General features: G+C 33.1%; 2 protein-coding genes across 3 annotated transcripts in view; both read right to left on the reverse strand.

Annotated features, from left to right (window-relative positions):
- Positions 1–3,753: 3,753 nt before the first annotated feature.
- On the reverse strand, positions 3,754–25,777 carry LOC108741158. 2 transcript variants are annotated; one of them, XM_018475846.1, is made up of 6 exons: positions 25,675–25,777; positions 9,452–9,787; positions 6,337–6,605; positions 6,056–6,233; positions 5,629–5,753; positions 3,754–5,000 (listed from the first exon to the last, which is right to left on the reverse strand). In XM_018475846.1, the coding sequence occupies exons 2-6, from the start codon at positions 9,636–9,638 to the stop codon at positions 4,845–4,847; spliced, it is 915 nt and encodes a 304-aa protein (XP_018331348.1). In that variant the 5' UTR covers positions 9,639–9,787; positions 25,675–25,777; the 3' UTR covers positions 3,754–4,844. The 2 variants fall into 2 exon arrangements, with proteins under 2 accessions (XP_018331348.1, XP_018331346.1); XM_018475844.2 differs by lacking the exon at positions 25,675–25,777 and adding an exon at positions 19,867–20,440.
- Positions 25,778–26,417: 640 nt separating this feature from the next.
- The window catches only part of LOC108741161 (eukaryotic translation initiation factor 2A-like), a 6,432-nt gene continuing 6,325 nt past the window's right edge, over positions 26,418–26,524 (reverse strand). Inside the window, exon 11 of the mRNA XM_025974807.1 lies at positions 26,418–26,517. The gene's annotated coding sequence lies outside the window, so the exon portion shown is untranslated. The remainder of the gene's footprint in view (positions 26,518–26,524) is intronic.

A 26,524-nucleotide genomic window follows, 5' to 3' on the forward strand; every position in this document is an offset into this window, starting at 1 on the left:
AAGGAAATTGCTTGTTAAAAAAAAGTATAGGTAGTAAAAGGTTTAACTAGCTTTGCAATTTAATTATACAACACGCAGCGTAAGAAAAATACCGATTGTTACGCTTTCTCCAAAAGATTAACTCATCTAACATAACTGCAAGTATTGAATAACGTTTTTTAAACTTATTAAAAGTAAAGCTATCTGGTAGTCTTAGCAAACAAATGTAATAATAATCATTTATTTAGGTGGTAATTAATAGTGTCGAATGTATGTAGGCAACCCAACATACATATCGACAATAGTTTAAATTAACCGTCAGTAATGAACGAAATATAATGATAAAATACTTCGTTACATTTTCCAAATAATGTCGAATTAAAAGAACAATAATAATGATCCAAAACCATTTGTTAAACAGTTTCTCTTTAAGTAATATATGAGACTGCAATTTTTGGCTCGTTGTATTGGCAAAGATTAGGATAAAATTATAGTAATGATACGATTTGTTTTCTTTTACGAAGTAAAAATTTAGTCATCGATAATTTTCATTTTAATTTAAATAAAAGGAATATTAGGACTCTGTTGTAGTAAATTATAAGAATACTAGTTTTTGTTGCTTTGCTTATCATACACATATACCAAAGATTGTTTTGTTACTTTTACTTTCAAAATTGGAGTTATAAATCGATCAAAAAGGCAAGCAATGAAAACGATGCGTATTACAAGAAATTTTGTGCGACGAAAAAGACTCACATAACCATAGGAACAATCTAGTCATTTTTATAAATAAATGTCAAGAACCAGTGCAAATATTTGATTGGCAACTACAGTACATACCGATGGTATTATGTACAAATAAATATTATTTAACTATTCTTTTTTATGAGCACAAAATATATAAAAAATAAGCTTGCCTGAACCCACCTTCACCTTCTGTATTTGTTTTATATAGAAAAACCATGACTATGTCTGTGTTCCTTATTACATAGTGTAAGTCATTATTTATTAGAATGAGAATTTGTTATTAGCTAGCGTATAGGAAATCGTTAACGATGTAATCTAATTGCTACTGTAGTGCTAATTTTAAGTCATTGTAGTGTAATGTAAACCGATATTTATTATTTAAATTGTATCTGATTCGCGTGTTTGTAGTTTCCAGTTGGTTTGCTTGGATCTATGAATATTGTTTACGCAGCTGAGTGAATGTTGTATGACACAAGCGTACCTGATTGTAACAATTTAACTATTGTTACAACTCTAGATTTAGGCCACACCCAATATTGTCCAAATTTGCAAGACTAAAAACATTTTAATTTGTATACAATAAACTTTTTCTTAGTTTTATTTTGTTTTATTAAATATTCCTCTTTGAATTTTTCGATCAGGCATAAATGTTAAGTGACCTATCTGCTGGTCCAAATGTAAATCCCCAAAAAGGATCTTAATTACTTGCTTTCTGATTTTAAAATAAAATAAGTCATAAAGCCTAAGTAACACTTTTAATAGACCTTCTGTTATCAAATGTGTGAATTGTCCTGATCCCAAATGAATGAAGAAAAACGAGTAGACAAAAGTGTTTAAAAAGCTACATAAATACGACTTGGTCTCAGAAAGGAGGGAGGGGCGGTACCTTTCAACCTCCTGAATCCGCGCTTAGGATGATTCCGTTGACATTGTTAAAGTCGTAAACCAGCCCGCAATAACCTTCAAATACAATATGTTATGAGGTTTTCCGTTTTACTAATTGTTAGCTTGTTACTGCTGTGTAGGTAACAGTTGAACAGTTATGAATAAGTTATTTGCAACTGTGATTGTGCATTTTTTTCTTAAAATACAATATTGAAGTTTCTTTATATCAGTAAAAAATCAAAAATACAGAAATTTGAGCATTTCCAAATAATTTCATTCTTTTTTTTAAGAAGTTTGCAATTATTTTATATACATAGCAGTGACATTGCACACAATTTGTTTAAAAGTTTTAAATTTATTAGGGTTAACATTATTCTAAATTGTACTTTCTACTTTATTGGGTAATTTAAAAAAGCAGCTGAAACAATTTATATTAATGCAAAAATCACCTATTTCGAATCCACAAAGGCACTTCCCCCTATAATTATTATNGCTCAAAACTGAAAATTTTCATAAATTTCAACATTTGTATTAGGAGAGCATAAGTTGCATCGGGTCTTTTTCAAAAAACTTTTGAATTTTCCATTACTTTACGATTTCGATTTTCGTTCATAAACGTGGAGCGACCTTAAACGGAAAAACGTAAAAAACACCATAAATAGACTTTTTGAACAAAAATAAAGCAAGCTACAGCTAGTTCTTATCATTTATTAATTAATTATCGTTATCAGTTGTCATTTACTGATGAATTAAAGAAAAATTTGTCCTAATGTTCGATTTCTGTTCCCGAAAAAAACCCATGTATAGCTACCTGTCGATCGTATTGGGAACCGAAATAGAACTTCGGCCAAATATTTTTGCTTAATTCATCGATAAATGATAACTGATAATATAGATTAACCAATAAATGATATACAGAGCTCCCGCTTGCTTTATTTTTGCAAAAAAGTGATTATTTATTGTGTTTTTTACGTTTTTTCGGTCAAAACCGACTCGTGTATAAGAATGAAAATCGAATTTTTGCAGAAATTTTTTGATTAATTTATCAATAAATGGTATCTGATAACGATGATTATTCAGTAAATGATCTAAATACGATCTCGTTAGCTTTATTTTTTACATTGCTTTTCGCATTACTTTTCTTTTGCTAGCAATGAAATACGATAAATTAGCATTATTTGACAAAAATAATGCAAACAAATGCATAATTAGATTGTGTTTTATTATATTAAAAGAAAAAAGCCAGTATTAATCACACTTTTATGGCCGAAAGCGATCCAAAGACAAGGGTCGTTTATGATTGCAATAAACTCAAAAAAGAAGGCACAACAGCATAATTTGAAGAAAAAAATTAAACAAACGAGTGCGTATTTAGATTGTTTTATGGTAAATTAAGTCAGAAAAGTCAGTAACATTCACATTTTTATTGCTGAAAATGATCTGAAGGAAGTTAAATTTTAGTGAAGACGCCGGACACGGTACGAAATTAAATTTGTAGGTAAACTTCGAAAGTTGAATTTTTGTATTAGGAGAGCATAAGATGCTTGGGAAATCAGACAAATTGCCGCGCAAAATTTAGTGTTATTATTATTGTTTAGACTTTAGTAGCTACTTGGAAGACATCTGTAATACACTTGACACCTGTAAATTTGACTATTGGCCGTGAGATGTCGCCCTAGGTACATGAAATACGAAGGATATCCTATAAGTCTTTAGCTGATATATAAGGAATAATTGGAAAGTTTTAGCGGAAAATACTTAATTTCTGAAAATTTGCTGTATTAATTAGTTGTATAAGTTTTTAATTGTTTCAGCTGAAGTAATTAATTCTCTTCATGCTGTACAAGGGTGAAATAAACGCAGATGGGACGATAAAACAGCATTTTTTTGGCAAAAATTAAACAGAAAGGGGTGTATTCGGTCTATTAATTGCTGAACTAAAGGAAAAGGACAGTAAAAAACAAGCCGTATGCTAAAAGGAAAATATTATTTATTAAATTCATATTTAGTAACATCGGGGAATGAAATGAAAATTAATTTAAGTTAAATACTGTGAGGTAATGAGTAACTTGAAAGTAAAAAAGAGTAGCCGTAATAACAGTGAGCATTAACAAGTTATTTTAATAAAAAAAAAATACATAATAAAATGATCATTAACTTTAATGGTCAGTAAGTGCAGGTAAATAACATCAAAAACTACTATTTAACATAACTATAGTTGATAAATAGTTAAACTGATGATCTATCTATATCATAGATGCAATTAAGTACGCATGCTACCTTAATAGCACTAATTGCTGTTTTTCATTACAAGGGCACAAAATCTAAACCATTTGATTGATTGTGTTCGCTCGTGATGGCAAAACTCAGATACTTTGCAAGTGATGTTTATAATAATGCAATATTGTTATACCTACTTAAAATGTTTAATATACAATATAATCCAAATGTATTTATTTTCAATAAACAATTATATAATATATAATGGAAATTTCGTAATAAATAACACTCCAATACAATAACTGAATAACGTTGAATAAAAAAAATTGACCAAAGTGTAGTCATCAGACGTTGAAATTGAACATAAAAATGTATTTTAATTGTACACTCGTTCCTCTTTGTTATCACACATTAGAAGAGGAGTGAGTTTTGACTAAATGGCGCCAGTTTTGTCTTTACTTAAGAAGAAATAAAATATGCAAATTTATACTTAACATCTTGCATTTTTGAACTTAATTTACCGCAAATGTTTCAAAGACTTAATCAGTGAATACATATCTTCTGAAGAAATAATAAACTCAATAGTATAATTTTTAAAATTTCACTGAGACTGGTCAATTTCTCGTGAAACATTTTTAAAGACTTGACAAGTGTAGAGTTAACATTAAGAAAACTCTTTTTGAAATATTAAAAAGCATTTTTCTTTGTTTACGTTTCTACAATTTTTAATTTCTTGTTCGGTAGTTATTGTCTTTTTAATTCTGCATTAAGTGTGTTATTTTTTTATTTTTTTAAGAAGTGTACACCACTCACATTCACGATGATTACTATTATTAAACTTACTTTTAAACTTGCGTGTATCACAGAGATTAATACAATTCCATCTTATATAAAAAAGATTTGCTACCGTTTATTCTACATCGACGACGATATGAATAATGTATGTATAGTATGAACTTCACAAAATTTAATGAGATATGCAAACGTGTGATAAAAATGCCAAGGGGCATCAATTAAAGGGCTGTTCGTTCATCGTAAACAATCACAGCTTCGTTGTCCACCAACGAATCGGTGTCTTTATGAAGAAACTGACTTCTCGACTTGCTAAGGGCTATTATAGCTGCTTCGTCGTTCCGCATTCGATTCTTCCTTTTTTTGCTAAAATTTACCTTAAAGAAAAAAAAAAATAACTTAATAATATCTTAATAAAATAAAACAAATAGGCGAAGATTCACTTATAAAGTTTAAGTGAAGCTTTTCCTGTTGTAATTATTATTGGACATGTTTCCCAAAAAAAAAGCACCAGTCAAATCTCAGATTTAGATTAAACATCTCATGAATAAGATCAAAAAGTTTATGATAAGTAAGACAAGCAGTTATGGAGTGACGGTTTTATTTAATTAAAATATATAATCAAAGTGACTTAAAAGGCTTCTTCAGGGCTAAAAAATCACAATAAATATGAAGAAACGAATGACCAAAAAAGGAGATTATATAATTACTAAGATTATACAGTCGAAAAATGATTTTTTTGTTGATGTTGCAGAACTTTCACCCTTGGTCCATAATTGCTTATTTATCATTAATAAGTCTGAGATATGGGTCAGAATAAGGTGCTTTTAAGAAAGAATATAATTAATGGGTTTGTAGATCATGCGAAACTAAGAGAAGACTCTGTTCTGCTATTCTGTAAATAAAAAGGGATAGGGAAGGGAAAAAAGTTAAGATAAAAATATTCTCGAATAATATGAGAATAGTTTTTAGTTTTACTTTCCCCTAAAATATTAATTTACCTACCTTAGCATATAAATCGTTGAGGTCATCTTCCGTGGACAATGGTCTAGGCTTCGATCTTACCCAGGCTGGAAGACTTCGAGTTTTTAGAGTAGCTTCCCCTTCTTTTGAGTTAACTTCATCTAAAACTGAACAAGACCGAGTCCTATGAAAATTAGTTTTAATTAAAAAAGAGTTTTAGATCATAAGTACATAAACAGTAAGAGTACAAGGGAAATAATTCACGCTTCTTTTATTAACGATTAATATCCATACTCTATACTAGAAAAAACGAATCGTTTTTTTTTTTTCAATTTTTTTTTTAAATAAAGTCAATAAAGACTGAATCAAGTGAAGTCTATGTAGCATATGATAAATAGTGAACACTAAAAATAACTTAATATTAAGTGAATTATTGATTGTCTGTTATGGCAAGGCAATAAGTACTTACTACTGCTGGAAGCATACTGAGCTCCCTGGGGAGAAAATTCGGATATTTCTGGAATTGGCACCTGTTTAACGTAAAGATCGTTTCCATTCAATGGAACATCGCAAGGCCCAAATTGCACCGGTTGACTTACAGGTCTCTCTCTTCTTGTTGAATGATTTATAGAAGAATTTGGTCGTACCTGAAAAAGGATTTTAATGAAATGATGGAAAAGAGTGCGGGACGATTGGTAATAGGGGTCCTAAAAGCACTCCATAAGAAATTAAACAATGTTAAGTCTTCACCTGAAAATTTGAGCTGCCAGGATTACTGCTACTTCTGGGCACCGGACAAATTCCGGGGCACTGGGTGCATTGCGGTCCCCCCATTGTGCCCCTCGTGCTATAAACCCATTGTCCACCTTGACCAGGAATGGCTGGCACGAGTCTATTGGTGTAGCCCCAACTGCATCCTTTTCCTTCTGCGTAAACAGCCGATTGTGTTGGAAAAGTGGCGTTATTAGGTCCCATGGGTAATTGAGATGATGCTCGATCGTCTTCTGATTTTCGTAGACCTGCAAATAGAATCAAACGTAACTATACAGGTAATAATCTTAATAAATTAGATTTGAAAAATATCTTGGGCATTTCTATATCCTCAGAATTTGAAAAATATCTGAGAGTCAGTATTTTTATTGTAAAGGTACCTCGGTACCTATAACCTCTTTTCAAAAGAAAAGACAGTTTTCTCTTATCTTCAGTGATTAGAGAGAAATTTCAAGGGCAATAGTTTGACTTGATTCCAGTAAGATTATTATTTTGGGAGATTTATTTGGGGGAGCATGTTTTCAGTCATGTGGAAGCTGACATTTATCAAGCACTTAATAAATAGTTAGAAACGAAATTATTAGCAATTGCGTGGGCCTTTTGGTTCTTTAATTCGGACGGAAGCTGTTTTATATTCTACGAGGGTGTTAAGTAGGTATTCAATTTCCAAGTATCTTCAGCATTCATTTGCGATAGATCTGTCGAATAAAGTAAGAAGAAGTAGTAGGAGGAATCGATCTATTTTAGAGGAAATTATTAGTTCGTTCGTAAAACTTTCGATCGGAATTAGCGTTCGAAAGACGTGAACGAGTAATCAACGAATGGATTTATAATTAAACGCGATGATGCAATCTATGGTCAGGAAAACGATTAATTTGTTTTCAATCAAAGCGTTTAGCGGCTATAAGTCAATTTTACCGGCCATCAAAGTCTATTTTCCGGTTTAAGCAGAAAAAAAGTACTTACTCAATGTTCTCTCCAAATCACGGTACGATTTTGGCAGTTTGCTTTTTATGGATTTTGGACATTTCGATTATAATGATTAGAAAAACATTGTACTGAACAATTTAATAAAACACTAGCTGATTCTTTCATAACTTTGCCCAAAGGTCGTCAGGTCGTCCGCGCGGTATTCGCTAACTTTACGATGAGGCAGAAGTAGAACACACATAGTTGAGATTGTTTTATTCATATAGATATTTTAAGTCCAGATGCAAGACAGACCTCACTTTCCACATCAATTAATTAACTAAGCCATTAACTGGCTTTTTATATTTCTTATTGCTGTTTTTAAGAACTCTATTATTCACTCAAAGCTTGCAAATGCATAAGTAACATAAGATGTCGTAAATGTGTACATAGTCGTTAGCAAAACGTTAAAAGACTCTTGGCTACACTTTGATGCTACTTAAAACTCGCTTCACTTGTGAAAATAAAAATGCTAGTAGTAATCCTACGCATATAGAGTAGTCAGTCCACTTGCATTTTATAATACCTACAAAGTACCTACTCCCTCTTTTGTTTTGCCGATTTAGACACCAAAGGGACACAATGCTACAAATGGAAAATTGTATTAAGCAAACATCTTAGATGGAAATGCCCGAGGAATGTAATCATATTTTCATTTTACGACTGGTTCATCTCGTATTTTACCGTTTTTTATAGGGCAACATAAAGTATGAAGTTAATATTAGATACAAAAAGACTTCGCTGCTTTTAGAGTTTCCAGAAAAAAACTAACAAATGTTGAGTTCTGTTTAATGTCATTTTACACTTATTAGATTCTGAGACAGTCTGGCAAAAATAGATTGAAAATTTCATGGCAAGGTGTCGTAAGATGATATGTGCTTTGAAGAAAACCAGTTTTTGGGAAATCGAATGAAATGATTCATAATTTCGAACCCTTTTTAAGCAATTGTTAAATTTGGACTCTCAAAATTTCGCTCTTTACAGTGATTCAAGCCAATTTAAATTTGTAGATGATATATGTTAGGCAGAGTGTCAAAAGATGACATGTGTTTCGACGAAACGTGTTTTTGGAAAATCGAATGAAATGATTCATAATTTCGAATCCTTTTTAAGCAATTTTTCAAATTTAGACGCTCAAAACTTTGTTCTTTACAATGGTTCACATCAATTGAAATTTATAACTAATATAATCGTAGCAAGGTGTAGTAAGATGATAGATTTTTTGACGAAAGTGTGTTTTCAGGAAATCAAAGAAAATGGTATCCTTTTAAAACAGTTTTCAAATTTTGACACTCAAAACTTAGTTCTTTACAGTGGTTCAAGCCAATTTACATTTGTATATCATATAATTACACCAGGGCATAATGAGATGACTTGTCCTTTGATTAAAACGTGTTTTTGGGAAATCGAAGGATATGATTTATAATTTGAAATCGCACCAGAGTGTCATACGACTACATGTCCTTTGACTAAAACGTGCTTTTGGAGAATAGAAGGAAATAATTTATAATTTGGAATCCTTTTTATGCAATTTTCAAATTTAGACGCTTAAAACTTTTCGCTTTACAACGGTTCAAGCCAATTGAAATTTGTATAAGATACAAACGCGGTAGGGTGTAGTAAGATGACAGATCCTGTGACGAGAGGGTGTTTTCGGGAAATCAAAGAAAATGATTTAGTTTCGAACCCTTTTTAAACAGTTTTCATATTTGAACACTCAAAACTTCGTTCTTTACAATGGTTAAAGCCAGTTTACATTTGTATATCATATGATTACAGCAGGGTGTCATAAGATGACATCTCCTTTGACTAAAACGTGTTTTTGGGGAATCGAAGAAAATGATTTATAATTTGGAACCCCTTTTAAGCAATTTTTAAGTTTGGATACTCAAAATTTTATTCTTTATAGTGGTTGAAGCCAATATACATTTGTATATCATACAATCACAACAGGGTGCCATAAGATGACATGTCCTTTGACTAAAAGGTGTTTTTGGGTAATCGAAGTACATGATCCATAGTTTCGTGACATTTTAACTCAATTTTACGTCAGGTTGGACCCCTTACCCCCAATTTGTGTTACGTTAACGCGTGGGCAACCCTTAACAAGCAAAATGTAACTTACAGAAGTGTTTATCTCGCTTGGGCATGATGCAACAACGGTAGGCGATAATGGCAAAAAGTACGCAGACGACCAGGGCAGCCCCACAGAAGACGGCGGCGAGTAGCGGAAGTCGATCACCAGGAAGTCTCCAGCCACCTCCGGCACCTCCACGGGCTGGTGCGGCCGTCGGTTCGTCGGCGGGCCACATGCTAGCCGTCAACGTGACCCAGCGCTGCTGCAGCACCGGACCGCCACCATTGACACCACTGGGGATGTTACCTGCGGGATTGACGAGCACGACGCCTTCTGCTGCTGCTGCGGCCGCGGGATCGTAGTGCAACAACACACCCTCATCCCCTGAAAAGAACAAATTAAAAGAAATAATGAATACAGAATTGGGATTGCCAGATACAAAATTGTGTAGATATTAAAGTACAAAACAGTTTGTTTCTATGTAGGAACACTTACAAAGGGATATTTCAGTATTTATTAAGCGATTTACATATGATTTTCACCGAAAAGGAAGCTTATTACTGTTTAGCATCAAAAGAAAATTGATAATATTTAATGACTACTTTATTTTATGCTTTTTTTATCACAGGGCTGCAGTAATTCAGAAATTAGGGGAATCTAGGGGGAAATTTCGCCCATATTTTTCCCTCTTGGGTACAGGAAATAAATTTGTCTATTTGAATACGTAACAACTCACTATTGTACTGTTTACATTAATGTCGAACAATAATTATTTCGAATATAGTTGTTCAAACATTTCATGTGCAGCACATGTGGTATCTATCATTTGATATCGAACAACGCTATCGCGATTTAGTGCAATATGTGGGTCTGTGATTGCAAAGTGCATGCTGCATAAAGTTATGCAAGATGTGAATGTTGCCATCGGGCATTACTATTTCTCTACTGCATAGATTGCAAAATTGCAAAGGCCCCTGTCGCGTTATCGGTATTAAAACTGCTCGGTGGCGAATTGCAATCATTGTCTGGCATCTTTTGTTAAGAACAGCCACGATGTCGTAACAGTTGCTGTAGAAGTTGTGGATCTATAGATGCATATGAATTCAGCGCGCAAATTTGCGACGGTGTTCAACAACGAGCTTTTTCACGACAACAAAGAAAACGTAATGGGCACAACCTTATCATTTCCATCCGAGAAAAGATCCAGAAAGGTGTTTGAACAAAAAAGGGACGGATAAATTTGAAAAACCGGAATAACAAAAGTCTAAATTTATATAAAGACTAAAAGATGCTATCTACATCTATATAAATATAGTGATTTTATGTAGGCGTTGTACTGAATTATTTGGACTCATCATCATTATAAGGTCGTCAGTCCTAAGATTGGTTGGACACGTACCTCCACTCTTTCCTATCCTGAGCTAATCTTCGATTTTCCCTAAAACTAGAACAACCGACATCCTTAACTATTTGCCAACAGTAATCTAATCTAGGTCTATCTCTTCCCCTCCTAACTCCCGTTTCTGCCTCTAATATGTCTCTGACTAGACCCCTTCATGCCTGAGAAGGTGTCCTACCAACCTATCTGGCCTATTTCTTATTGACTTCCATAGAGTCCTCTTTTCTCCAATTCTTTCTAATACCCCTTCATTTCTAACCTTCTCTATTCACGGTATCCTCATGATTCGCCTATAACACACATTTCGAACGCTTTTAACATTTTCTTTTTCGCCGCGCCCACTGTCCATGCTTCGCACCCGTACAGCGCCGTGCTCCAAACATACAACTTTAACAACCTTTTTCGAATTTCTAAATTAACCGCTCGCGAACATAGAAATGACTTCTTTTTATTGAAGGCGACTCGACCCTGCGCTGACCCTGACTTATCTGACGTCCTAGATGCCTAAAATCAGTCACTTCTTCTAATTTTTCGTCTCCTATCTTAACATTTGCTCTATCCCTTGCACACCAGTTTTTTAGTTTTTTATTTGGACTTATACAGAAAATTTATTAGATATAATTTTTTAAACTTTAAACAACTGTGACTGCATATCTGAAGTTTTATTGTTATCGACAAAAACTTTAAATTAATTTTTACACTCGTGGCGAAAAGGACTTGTGTACGTCACGTTGAAAACGTAAGAAAATGAGACCTGCAAATGAAGAAAAGTGAAAAGGTGAGCCTCTTTGACATTAAAAAAGCTGTGTAATAAAACACAAAAAAACTCAATTCAACTTTTAAAAAAAGGGAAAACGTATAAAGAAAAAACTTCTTTGCTACATTGGGCGTTTAGCTTTTTGTACGAATTTCTACAAAGCTTTATTTAAACCGATCATTGCCTTGGTTGTCTAGACAGTTTGACTACAGTTAAAAGTAAAATTATCTCTTTAATAAGAGAGCCAGTTTGGCACTTTGACCTGGATGACTTACATAATGGATGCGAAGGTTTCAGGTACCAAACTAATTACTATCAACAGGATTTGCTTGTGCCGTTTTCGTTCATTTCTTTTCATTCGTTTCTAGCCAAATTACGACCGATGGCTAGTTTAGTCTGTTAAGTTTTACCATTTTATGAGTATCACAACTCTCTCAATGTATATTAAATTTAAAGTCCAAAGAGAAGTTTTACGGCTTTTGGTTAATTCCGTTGGTCGGCGCAATTTTCTTGTAAATATATCGTCGGTCCTGTTCTAACGCAGAGAATTAAATTGTTTTATGGGAACATTGCCAGGGACCGAAGAACAGGCGACGATAAGCGTTAAAGGATGTCCAACAAAGAACGGTCCTTTAAATTTTTAATCTTAATAATGAAAGCTGCATTATGACGATGCACAATATTTCTTTTGTAATAAAAAACGAAAGTCGCTCGCTTCAACTAGGATGATGAACCCAAGCGGGGCCCTTTTTACATTTTCATCATGGACCCCAACTTTCCCATATCATTATTTATGACTTGCCGTAACGCGAAATCGATAATGACTTGTAACGGCTTATTAAGGACAATATACAGAGTGTTTATCCACAGCGTATTGTTGAAAACGATTACAACAGGGTTTTTTTTAAAAATACTTTATCATTTTAGTAGGTATTTGTTTTGGTATGGAAAATTGAATGAAATTGTTTTGCGTCTAAAAGAAAAAAAAAAGATAAGGACAAGTTGAAATTAATTTTAATTTTGAGCCAAATAAGAAAGCCAATCGGGTAAGAAAAGCATATAATCTATTTATACACAACGGATTATATTTAGCCCCTAAAGAGGACAGAGGCTGAAAGTTGGCAACATCCCAATTAAGAATTAAATTGAATTTTGAGGGAAAACAACATTATTTGTTTAATCAGAATGAAAGGTAATGTGAAATATAGTCTCTACCAGGAATTATGAATCTGCGACTTTTCAGGACTAAATTCGGAAAATGGAAAAATGTGGAAGAAGAAAATGCTTACGTGTTATCAGTCACTAAAGTTTACAATGTCTTAATTCTGCATGAATATTAAGGGTAATGAGAAAGGAATACTAACATGTTAACGTTTGGCTTAAGCAATTTAGGCCAGATTTTAAAGTTTTCATAGCAAAATACAATTTTAAATAACAAAGTATACACTTGTTTTTTCACCTGTTAACCCAAAAAAATACGAAAAGTTAGCAAAGATTTCAGCAGATTTTGGATTTATTAGAAACGCTATACAATTGGTTAGGTCAAAGGTCATTTTCGAAGAGCATATATAAATAACTCTGTGTAGGACACCTTTTGTGACATGAAGGGTTAGTTAGAGACGAATTAAATGTAAAAAAAGGAGTAAACGCGAAGACGAAATATTAAATTCGCAGATGAATAGTCCTAGATAGAATCAGCAAAATGTCAGATAAGTTTACACATAAAACAGACGGACAGGGCACCGTAAATTATAATTTGCATCGCTGTTCCAAACAGTTTTCACATCAATGGGAAAAGTTCGAGCATAAATAACGACGCTGAAGGACTTTGGTTGTGATAATGCGGCAGATAACCGGCGATGTTTATTCTCAAGAATTCACAGTCGAGTTGCTGGAACAGCAAGCTCAAGATAAGCAACATGATGAGTTTGGGAACTTATTGAATTACCTAAATCATACAGACGCGTCGCTTTTAAGCCCAGTAAACTTTTCAACAAAACAACGATATCCTTTATCCTCTAGGTACTGACATAAATAAAAATTCTACGTACACACGCGTATTTCTGCGACAGTTTGTTTTAAGTTTATTCGCGTTACACTTTGTGTGCTTATTGTAGAAAAGTATAATAAATAATTGCGCTTTCAACTTATTTAAAGATATTAGAACGTACAAGCAGTTGTCCTACCGAAAACGCTTTAAATTTAACCACAAACAAAAATGTTCCATATTACAAACTTTGTCACCCCTGTTCACCCCCTCAGGGGCTGAATTTCGAAATATCCTCCCTTATCCTTGTATACATCATAAAGGAAACTTGTGTACAAAATTTCAGCTGTCTAGGTCCCAGCGTTTAGCCGAGGCGTTAATGAGAAAGCTTCATGACTTTTCTTTTTGTACGTATCTAGGTATGGATTGTTTATCAGTGTAATCATTTTAATTTATGTCTAATTGTTATCAGAGCGTCTTTTGTGGAGTTTAGTGACGACATTTCGTTGTTTATTGTATTGTATTTTTTAAAAATTTCCTTGTTTATGTGCATGCGATTGACGACAGAAATAACACAATAAAAATAACTTGGTGATTTTATCACAAACAATAAGGTGATACAACGGGTTTGAAAAAATAAGATAACTGGATGAAACCTGAGAGTAAATTGCTTATTTTATACAAGGCATAAATGTAAATATACGTTTTTGCTGGCAACGAAAATCCGAGGGAGGAAAATAAAATTTTGTCGGGGGAGTAGCGTTCCAGATTATACTCGTAAAGCATGAGTCTCCAATAAACCGGAGCTTTTAAGCGCAAATGAACGTTTAGCGATAAAAAGAGAGGTTTTCAGCAGTGAAACAAAAGACGAGTGGAGCATCTAATAATCCTTTCAAACACCAAACAAACATCTATTTAAATATCTCTACTTTTACTTTTTTTTTTAAAGTGGCGGACGAGGAAATAAAATTGCCACCAAGTAACCGCCTTTGTCTAGCTGGAATTGTCTATTAAGCAGAGACTTCAGTATATACTTTACACATATTCATATTTCAATTTACTGCTGGAATATGTTACTGATGGTACTGTTATGGTGTTCTTTGCTCCATTCTGCAAATGATCGTATCGTTAGTCCTATGTAAACTTATTCATATTTCGATTTCCTACTAATATATGCCACTAGTAGTTTTTAAAGTCCTCTATGGACTATTTTGCCAAAGGCCTTCCTGTTAGTAAGTATACATTGGACCAACTGGGAGACCATTCGCAAAATGGACTAAAGAACATTATATATATATTAGTATAGTAATACTAATAGAAAATTAAAATGTGAATAAGTTTTCTAAAAATTTAGTTAACTAGTATATTTCCACAAATTCATATACGTCTTAGTAATTTGGGCATAGTTGGCAGCCATTAAAGAAGCACCCCCTTAATAGTGAATATCAGATGTAACATTCTTACGTACCATTAGCCGACCCCTAACACAAGAATTTTACTGTTGACATCATGCGTCATCCCATTCATAACGGGTCCCACGCTTATCCCCAATTGCATTCCAGAGTATTAAGTACCACATTTAAATTGTCTATCCCTTTATATTTATTTTGCCGGGGAAGCGCCTGGGGAACACTAACTTTGCACAGCAGGGGTGAATCCCAATATAGAACAGGATGTTGGCATGTTCGCAATGTATCAAAAGTCATGCCGATGGTATTTAATTTATTGTGGATGTGTACCGAAGGAAAAGGTGAATTGAACTAACTGACTTTTAAATGTTATAATGTTATTTAAGGCTGTCTCACATCGCGGATCATTTAACTGGTTCGTAAAGTAGAATATAGAATAGGAGTCAAATGTCAGATAACATGTAAGGAGTAAAAGTACACATAAAAATTAAAAATTAAAATATTAGGAGGTCATCATCATCATAAGGTCATCAGTCCTAAGACTGGTTGGACACACACCTCCGATCTTTCATCTCCTGAGCCAATCTTCGAATTTCCCTAAAACTAGAACATCCCATATTCTTAACTATTTTCGAACAGTAATAATATGTCTCTGACTAGGCTTTCATGCCTGAGAAGATGTCCTACTAACCTATATCGCCTATTTCTTATTGACTTTTTGTAATACTTATTCATTTCTAACCTTCTCCATCCACGGTATCTTCAGCATTCGTCTGTATCACCGCATTTCGAACGCTTCTAACCTTTTCTTTTCCGCCGCGCCTCCTGTCCATGTTTCGCACCCGTACAGCGTCATGCTACAAACATACACCTTTAACAACCTTTTCCGAATTTCTAAATTAACCGTTCGCGAACATAGAACTTCTTTTTATTGACGGCGACTCGACCCTACGCTCTCCTCTATTCCCTACTATTCCTTCCGTCCTGACTTATCTGACTTCCTAGATACCTAAAATCGCCCACTTCTTCTAATTTTTCGTCTCCCATCTTTATTAGGAGGTATCAGTTTCAATTCTTTCTATGTATGACATTAAGGACAAAGGAATAAAACAAATTTAGAGTATACATATAGTATATTCGTCCAGTCAAAACTAATTTTTTTTTCGATTCAACAAAGAACGTCTGTGGTTTTTTGTGTCTTATTTTTTCTGGAAGCATTCCAAAATTTTGGCCTAGTTTATAGGTGCACAAAGGAATTTTGAAATTAAGGACGACCCTGGATATAAGCCAAAACGTTGCTATGCCACTGTTGTTTACATATTATGGACTAATAAATTATCTAACATTCGCTTATCGAAAACAATAATGTTGTCAGGATATTTAGATTCATAAACTGCGAAAATGCAGGAATACGAATTCAGAATTTTGTACATACATTGTCAGAAGTACAGAAAAGGACAGAACCAGAAAAAAATGCTGTTCCCGAGGGATAGAAAAAATTAGTTTTGTGTGGTCGTTGATGATCGTTAACACTTATTTTGGACTTCAACCTGAACGAAGTCGTAGGTAAAACCTACAATAAAATTTTGTACATATGTTATTAGGGGTACAGAAAAGGACACAGGGTACCTTTTATCTAGAAAATAAGTACTGTTCCCGAGGGATATAAACATATACTTTTATGTGGTCAGATTTATATACAAGAAGTGTCTAAAAACTATTGATATACTACCCACTAAAAATGCATTAATTTTGGTAGCTATTTTTGTAACAGAATTATAGTTTCTGGCCCTACAGAGTTCATTTTATCTTCCCCATTATTATTTTATTTTTATCCTACTTGTACGATATTTGTGTTGTAATTATATCCTTTCTAGTAAATTTCACATTGACTAAGTGTCACCCCAAAACTTCGGCAATACAAAGAGCTATTTTTACCACCAGTACTCGAACTACTTAATCAATTACAATTTAATGGCAGAAAAAGGCACCTACACAGTAAAGGCCCTATTTTAAGAACGAAGAAAAACAAATCAGTGACGCTGGAGAAATATAAGTAGATATGAATATTCCAATAGACATTAATATTAGAGTTAACGTCGACGGAGGGAGAATAGTGATGAAGAAGCAAAAATACATTCTGTAGAATCAAAATAGCCACGGTACCTCTCCATTGCATTTCTTGTTAGTTAAGAGAGGAATTCTAATTTTTAATTTGAATTTTTAAACGATTGGTATCGAACTTAGGGATACCTCATCAGATGATCTTTATTGGGATCCGTCAAATGGGCATATACCATCTGGTGGCAAAATTTATAACTCGAATGAGGGAAAAATTTACATAGGAACTGTGCACGCAAATTGTAAAATTGTTTATTAAAATAATAAAACACGTTAAAAAAGTAAAAATTTTTTTGATGGTGGAGTCGACGAAGTTTTCTTCTAAAGTTAAATCAAATAAAAAGTAAATATGTTCAGTGAAAAGCTGCAATAGCACTTCAGACATAGATGTTCACTCTTCACCTACATTAATTAATTTCCAATAAAAACTAACCGTTTTATATATGTAAAAAATATATTCGGAAAATTAGAGAAAAAAGTAAACTAATAGAAGCTTGGATGAAAGCAGTAGGTATCAAAGAAGTGAATTCTGGAATAAAAATTTGTTCACGTCATTTTAATGCACATGATTATATTTCAGCAAGTATTTACCATCAGCCATAACCTTAACATTTAAAACTAGAATCATACTAAAATTATAAAGTGAGAAATTATTTATTCCTGTGTAATTGATTTAACACAATTCTAATGATACGATATAAGTATTTTGAGGTTAAGAACCTACCTGCTGCAATACAACAAAGTTGCAATAATGTCTTTGCAACGTTCTCTTAAATCGGCTTTGCACGTGCAAGTCATTGATATGATATTGCTTAAATCACCCAGAATCACCTCACCAATTATATAACGTGAATCACTTTTTAAATCCGAAGTTTGTAAAAAGTAGGCAGTAAACTTGACGGAATTTGAAGGCTGGCTTCCGGATTTGTTATTTCCGAATTTTATAATGTGATTGGCAATTAAAACACGCTCACCTTCAACGAAATATCCTTTCCGAAGCTTTGTGTCAGCCCAATCACATATTGTGTCAATACTTATCATTTTATCGTAATTTAAAAGCTTGGAAATTGCACGGTACACTATAGGAACTACGATAAATTTTCCCTAATCGGCGCCATGTTTTTAGGCTCCTCCCATTTGACGGATCCCAATACTAGCGGTATTTTCTTTTGAAAAATACGACTTGCTATGGGAAAATTACAGTTGTTTTACAATTACTGTTTCTTTTAGTTTAGTTCAACAGAATTTCATTTGATTTTCTTGTAAAATTGAATTGGACAAACTAGAAAATTACGAGACTGCGATAAAGAGTAGGTAGGTAATTAAGTAATAACAAAAAATATTACCTGTAATTACCATAACAAAGAATTTACCCTGCAGGCACGTGTTCTGCCACGAAGTTTCGCCCTGTAGGAACCCACAAGGAAATTACGTGGGTGATACCCGCCTTAGCACATAAGAAAACTGTTTGTCGTGGTAATTAAGAGTGGGACTCTTTTTAAATTCTACATAAAGAATGTACTGAACATACACAAAAGCAATTAACAAGGAAAACTGTAGACTCACAGGTGACACAATAAATGGGTGATTTCATAGTCAAATAGCTCATTGGATTCTAATCATATCACGCATGAAATGGTACTCAATCGATCTTTAATACGTAATTGATAATTAATTTAATGTACCTAAACAATGAGATACCATTCTTACACACAGATCCAACTTATGCAAAATTTTGTTCAATGATATCAAAAAGTTGGACACTTGACCGAAGAAGTGAAATTGATATATGGAAGGTCAGAGGTTACAGCATATGTATTGTACTTTTAAACATTCTAATACTTGTTTTATTATTACGTTTTTATGAGAAAGAGAGAACAGTTTTTAACTGATTTGATGTAATATACGATGAGAATCCAATGAGTTATTAGACTTTTGAAACTGAATTGATTTCTTATAGTAGCCAATGAATTACAGGACTTGGAAATTGCTAATCTATTTTGTCACCGTCTGTATACCAAAATGGCTTAAACTACTCCATTAAGAAACTAAGAAAATTCATGGGAAATATATTTAAAAAATCAAATTAATATCATTATAAATATGACAACAGTAACAACGCGACTTAATGACATGAACTGATCAAGTGGCTACAGTATTAAAGCCCCAAAACATGCCTACAAGGGTTTTATTAATTTCTGATAAATCAGAACCCTTTAATTGAAATTATTCGAGAAAATTCAAATTTCGATTCGCAGCGAATTATCCGATAGAAAGTTACAAAAATCATCTAATAAATGATATTTCTGCTAATATTAAACACTAGTTCTTGTGCGTATGTATACTAACTACCTCTATTATTATGTACAGCGGCTTTGTCGAGTAGGTATATCGCGTGTCGGGGTACCCACATCATTAATCACTATAATGTTTCATGTTTTTATAAGTATAACAACCCTCGCTTGAAACATCCGTTCTGTTTATGGATCATATCCATAAAAAAGGCTTTAAATAAGATCTTAATAAAACCTTTGAACTAAATATGGTTACTTATTATGAAACGCTCAAACTTGAGACACTACCTACACCGCTGCGACATCTGTAGTTCAAGTTACTACAGTACTAAGGCGCTCAGGGTACTGCCAAAATGGTCGCTGAGAGCCATTACTGATATTGTCTACATGGTACTTAGTAGTACTAGCAGTATAACAATGAAATTTAATATTTATATATATAATAATAATTTGTATCTGTAAGGAAATGTATCTAACAATTTGTTCAAACAATTACCTTGATGACTTCTCAAGTCCAAATATTGAGAAATAATAGAATTAACTTCTTCCACGGACTTTGCCATTTTAAAGAACTGTTTTCTAAAGTTTTGTTTCAATTTTGTCACTTTACATTTTAATGTTTTTTACACACCACATATATCCTGTTAACAAGATTTAACTTTGAATTTCTTTCTAATTTTGTTCCAATTATTCCTATTTAACATATAAAACCGTAGTTTTGAAAATGAGTTGTCGATTTCCGAAATATCCCCGTACAAACAGAAACGTTCATTTTCTTGCACCATTTACTTAAGTTTTTGTCAACAACTGCAAGAGGAGCAAACCGCGGATGTTCACATCGAGTTAGGTCCTGGCGCCAGCCGTCACTTTTTTACTTAATTTTTTTGTCCGTCCGGACTACACCACATAATAACGAGAAAGTCTACTGTAATTGCTGATCACAATCGAGGCACGACAAAAACATTAAACACGAACTGTCACACGTCCATTTACACACACATATTCATATACAATTATAATCTGCCTTCTACCGCAGATTACCGAGACGTCTTCTTATTATTCCTACAAATACACTCATCGCAATTTCAAACGCTAACAAGTGACTGCAGGAGATGCACGTGTTACGGAGTATTTAGACGTCGGCGTCGCGACGCGTTACGGCGCCGGCCCTCAGCTGAATCACTACAACGTGACGTCATGCGCAACATTTTTATGCCATTTGCATTACACCCACACGCCGAGAGGGTAGCAACTCTATTGAAACTACCCCAAAGATTTAATAGATGACTAGATATACGTACATATTACAATAGGGTGTAGTGCTCTCAAGGGTAGTTTTCCCTTCGTTTTCCACTTTGATCATTTGTTATGACGTAAATGTCTTTTCTTACAAGTTAATGCCGAATGTTATATGGAATATAATGTTGAAAAGCACACAACACCCACACTGGCATTCGACAATATAATAAGAAATGTGGCTTCTTTAGTAGGTATCAGCACTGAACTTACATAAGGGCATTTGGGGCCGACACTAAGGGCCCCTGTAAAACTGTTCAAATATTTTCATTTTTATTACCTCGATAGTTTAGCGTGAGATAGTCACGGGAACACAGGAATACCTTTGTGTTATCCTTTATTTATATTATGTGCATTAATTCCTTGTGTATGTTTGGAGCGCGGCGTTGTATGGGTGCGAAACATGGACGGAGGGCGCGGCGGAAAAGAAAAGGTTAGAAGTGTACGAAATGTGGTGTTACAGGCGAATGATGAGGATAGAGAAGGTTAGAAATGAAGTGGTATTAGAAAGAATAAGAGAACAGATGACTTTATAGAAGTCAATAGGAAATAGGCGAGATAGGTTGCTAGGACACCTTCTCAGGCATGAAGGTCTAGTCAGAGACATATTAGAGACAGAAACAGGAGTTAGAAGGGGTAAAGGTAGACCTAGATTAGATTTCTGTTCGCAAATAGTTAAGGATGTGGGCTGTTCTAGTTTTAGGGAAATGCGAGGATTAGCTCAGGATAGGAAAGAGTGGAGGTACGTGTCCTACCAGTCTTAGGACTGACGACCTTATGATGATGATGATGACATTAATTATTATCTCAATTGATGCAAAAATGGTAAGAGACATATCGAAAAATAAAACACTATACATATGTACAATGGAAGCCATTTTAATCAATCTGATGATCTCTTGATTTAATAATTTTGTTCTAATTAGTATTCTACAACTGCTTACATTATTCCAGACGATGTTTGGTGATTCACCCAAGTATTTACTAACCATAAAATGTCCACTATTACCTTCAAACGATCAACCGAGAGAAAAATTCTAATGAGCTATTTTAACTATCAACAAATTGCTCAATAAACATTAAATCATTCCCGTTACAGGTAGGTGTCAAGTTTAATTATCTGCGAAATTACTAAAAACTCGTTTTACCCCATTTAACTTGTCTTTCTACCTACCTATTTCGTGGAAATTTAGTACACGAGTTAGAAAATTCACAAAACAAAAGCAAAAACTCCTTGAACTTGTATTGCAAAAAATAAACAAAGATGGACTTTAAATAAAAGTTTTCAGTTTTGTTAAATTTCTTAATTATCCTACTTCTTTTACATTTCCAAAAATCTCCGCTCATCTTCTACGCTATATGTTTTAAGTTTAATAAAAGATTTGCATTATCTGCCGAAAAAAGTACATCTTGGTGCATAAAACAGTGTATTTAAAAATTCCAGATAATTTTTCTAAATGAAATCCCAGATAATATTTCTGGATGCGCCAAACCGGCCCGCCAAAATATGAAATTATAATAATTTATCGAAAACAGACGTCACTTTGTAGTACGATTTCTACGTTAATTCGCGTTTAATTTAAAATTCGTTTTATCTTTCGGAAAGAACACACCCTGATGCATAGTACAGAATCTCCAGAAATTCCAGATAATATTTCTGGATGCGCCAAACCGGCCCGCCAAAATATCAAGTTATAATAATTTATCGAAAACAGACGTCACTTTGCAGTACGATTTCTACGTTAATTCGCGTTTAATTTAAAATTCGTTTTATCTTTCGGAAAGAACACACCCTGATGCATAGTACAGAATCTCCAGAAATTCCAGATAATATTTCTGGATGCGCCAAACCGGCCCGCCAAAATATCAAGTTATAATAATTTATCGAAAACAGACGTCACTTTGCAGTACGATTTCTACGTTAATTCGCGTTTAATTTAAAATTCGTTTTATCTTTCGGAAAGAACACACCCTGATGCATAGTACAGAATCTCCAGAAATTCCAGATAATATTTCTGGATGCGCCAAACCGGCCCGCCAAAATATCAAGTTATAATAATTTATCGAAAACAGACGTCACTTTGCAGTACGATTTCTACGTTAATTCGCGTTTAATTTAAAATTCGTTTTATCTATCGGAAAGAGCACACCTTGATGCATAGTACAGTATCTCCAGAAATTCCAGATAATATTTCTGGATGCGCCACACCGGCCCGCCAAAATATGAAGTTTTAATAATTTATCGAAAACAGATGTCACTTTGCAATACGATTTCTACGTTAATTCGCGTTTAATTTAAAATTCGTTTTATCTATCGGAAAGAGCACACCTTGATGCACAGTAAAGTATCTCCAGAAATCCCAGATAATATTTCTGGATGCGCCACACCGGCCCGCCAAAATATGAAGTTATAATAATTTATCGAAAACAGACGTCACTTTGCAGTACGATTTCTACGTTAATTCCCGTTTAATTTAAAATTCGTGATATCTATCGGAAAGAGCACACCTTGATGCACAGTACAGTATCTCCAGAAATCCCAGATAATATTTCTGGATGCGCCACAGCGGCCCGCCAAAATATGAAGTTATAATAATTTATCGAAAACAGACGTCAGTTTGCAGTACGATTTCTACGTTAATTCGTGTTTAATTTAAAATTCGTTTTATCTATCGGAAAGAGCACACCTTGATGCATAGTACTGTGTCTCCAGAAATCCCTGATAATATTTCTGGATAGGCCAAACCGGCCCGCCAAAATATGAAGTTATAATAATTTATCGAAAACAGACGTCACTTTGCAGTACGATTTCTACGTTAATTCGCGTTTAATTTAAAATTCGTTTTATCTATCGGAAAGAGCACACCTTGATGCATAGTACAGTATCTCCAGAAATCCCAGATAATATTTCTGGATGCGCCAAACCGGCCCGCCAAAATATGAACTTATAATAATTTATCGAAAACACACGTCACTTTGCAGTACGATTTCTACGTTAATTCGCGTTTAATTTAAAATTCGTTTTATCTATCGGAAAGAGCACACCGTGATGCATAGTACAGTATCTCCAGAAATCCCAGATAATATTTCTGGATGCGCCAAACCGGCCCGCCAAAATATGAACTTACAATAATTTATCGAAAACAGACGTCACTTTGCAGTACGATTTCTACGTTAATTCGCGTTTAATTTAAAATTCGTTTTATCTATCGGAAAGAGCACACCTTCATGCATAGTACAGTATCTCCAGAAATCCCAGATAATATTTCTGGATGCGGCTAAGATTCCGCCAAATTATAAACTTACTATAATTTATCGGAAACAGTCATCATTTTGCGGTAGAGATGGGCCGGTACATGAACCTTTGTTCTATTCCATTCTATCCTTTTATTTTTACAATTTAATACCTATTAATATTTATTTTCGGGAAAATAAGTTTTGTTGCTATTGGATGTCTTAGGTCTTATTAATTTTAGCACAATAATGGATAAAAAGTGGGCAAAAAAAACACTGTAGACAAGTAAGCACACTGTAAATGTAGTGCTAACGAGAATTGCAATGAAACAAGGGCGGATGTGTGGGTGAAAAACGTCGTCGAGGGTTGAAGACATTGCAATTTTCCGACAGAGAGCGGTCCGTAATAAAAACTCCGGAAGTAAAGGGGCTTATGTAAACTACGCACTACTTCAAATGATAGGAAATTAATTTGCTTACGATTATTTCTTTGCGATGTTTATAAAGGAAAAGAACGGGTTTTAAAAAGAAAAATCGTAATTGAAATTTGTAATTCATGTTAATAACAGCTACTCAGGGTTGAAATTAATTCGGTTTTTCACTGTTTTCCTATTTATTGCGACTTTAGACTAGTGAAACTGACGGTTGAAGTCTAAACTTGTTAATTTTTCTTTTCATAAAATAGACATAGTTATCATGTCCAAATTAATATTTTTTTTTGTTACAAATAATTTAATAGGAGAATTTACTTTAACCCTTTACGAGTGCAACTCACTATTCATCCTATCGACCGCCTACACCTTCATGGAGGCAGCACCTTACCCTTATCTAAATACATACAACCCTTGCTTTCTAACACGCTAATTTTATTATTGTTATCAATAAAAATCTTGTTTTAAAAATAAAATTGCAGCTAATTCTGGTTAATATTTGAATTGAATTAATTAATTTTCAGTGTTTTCAAAGAACGCAATTAAGTAATGATTTATTTTCGAATAGTTACGTAGCTTTTTATTCATTCAATTTTTTAAAATTCTGATAAAAGAATTAAACCATTATATTACTGACGATTATTTATTATTCAGGACATCAATTTCCTGCAATGCCTTAGTGACCTACTAAACAAACAATATGTTATATTGATATTACCTACAAAAACTTTGCATATATCTATTTAAAATGTATCAAAAGTGTTACAACAAAAAATTGTTTTCATTATCACAATATCCCAAATACAAGTGTATATAAACAAATTATTTTGTTTTTAATATTCCAGAAATAAATAATACTTAATTAAAAGTAACTAGGTACCCAATTAATATATTTATAAGTATATCAATAATTGCAGATATCAATATAAATCAATTTGCAAATGGTAATGGTACCTATACATTCAATTTGCAGTACTTACCTAGTACCTATTGCAATTTTTTTTGCAATATATAATTAATATTTATTTAAATACACCTAATATAAATTACCAGTAAGAGACTGTCTAAAATTACTAAACGTTTTAAAAAAAATTAGATTAAATTCACATTATGTATAAAATAAAAATATTTAACTTACTGTGGATTTTTTTTAATTATGTTACAAGGTTAATTAGTTATTCATGGTCATGTTATCTAATATAACTAGTTTGAACTCTTTTAAAATGCAAGGTTTACTAAGCAATAAAAGCGAAATTTGTTTGAATACTTTTAAGTCAATAAAAGTATTTAATTAATTACTATTATAAGCTTCTCAAATGTGTAAATTATGGTACAGTACATACCTCTAGCCCAGCTGGTTAACAAGCGCACAATCACATAAACAAGCCGAAACTGGATAAATGTGATATAAACAAAATTTCATTTGCAGTAAATATTGTAAGAATGTCACATAAAAAAATCGGTAAGCATATGTAGAAATGTGTAATAAATGTATATGCAACCCTTTAAGCAGCCCAGTAAGCACGGTTGCCGAAGTTATTATAGAGAAACAATAATTTTAAATAAATACGAAAATCCTTTACTTATATCATTACTTTTTAGTAGATTATTTTATTGAATGATGAATTATCTAGAAGTCACAAGAAATTTAACGAGTACCTAATTTTCAGTTAACTATTTATTCTATTTCTATAGCACAGTTATATTTCAGTTTCTAAAACAGCTATTTCTTTCCAAATAAATTAATATGCTGGATTCTGTATTTAAAAATTACCCCAAGATAATAATTATGAAGTAAAATTTAAAACTTAAAAATGCAATAAATGACCAAATTTCATTCCATTCAGAAAGTGTTTTCATATCAGGACATATTAGAATATATAATCAAGTTGTTTTTTATTGTAAAGCTTTTTTTTTGTTCCAATGTAAGCCAATAAGTTTAAATTATTATTTAAATGATAATGTTGAGTTGGAAAACTACTGTTAAAAATATTTTTGTTTTGAATAATCGATTTGTTCGTAGGTTTTAAAATGAAATTATTTATGCACTGATATTAATAAATAAATGTTTCATAAATAAAGTAGGTGCAATATTATAAGGCATTTATTATGTACAATTGAAAAATTAGTATAAAACAAAAAAATGTTTCGTTATAAAAATACTCTTAACAATCAACAAAACGAACATTCTCC

Source organism: Agrilus planipennis, unplaced genomic scaffold (assembly GCF_000699045.2).
Source record: "Agrilus planipennis isolate EAB-ADULT unplaced genomic scaffold, Apla_2.0 scaffold237, whole genome shotgun sequence".
Lineage (NCBI taxonomy): Eukaryota > Metazoa > Arthropoda > Insecta > Coleoptera > Buprestidae > Agrilus > Agrilus planipennis.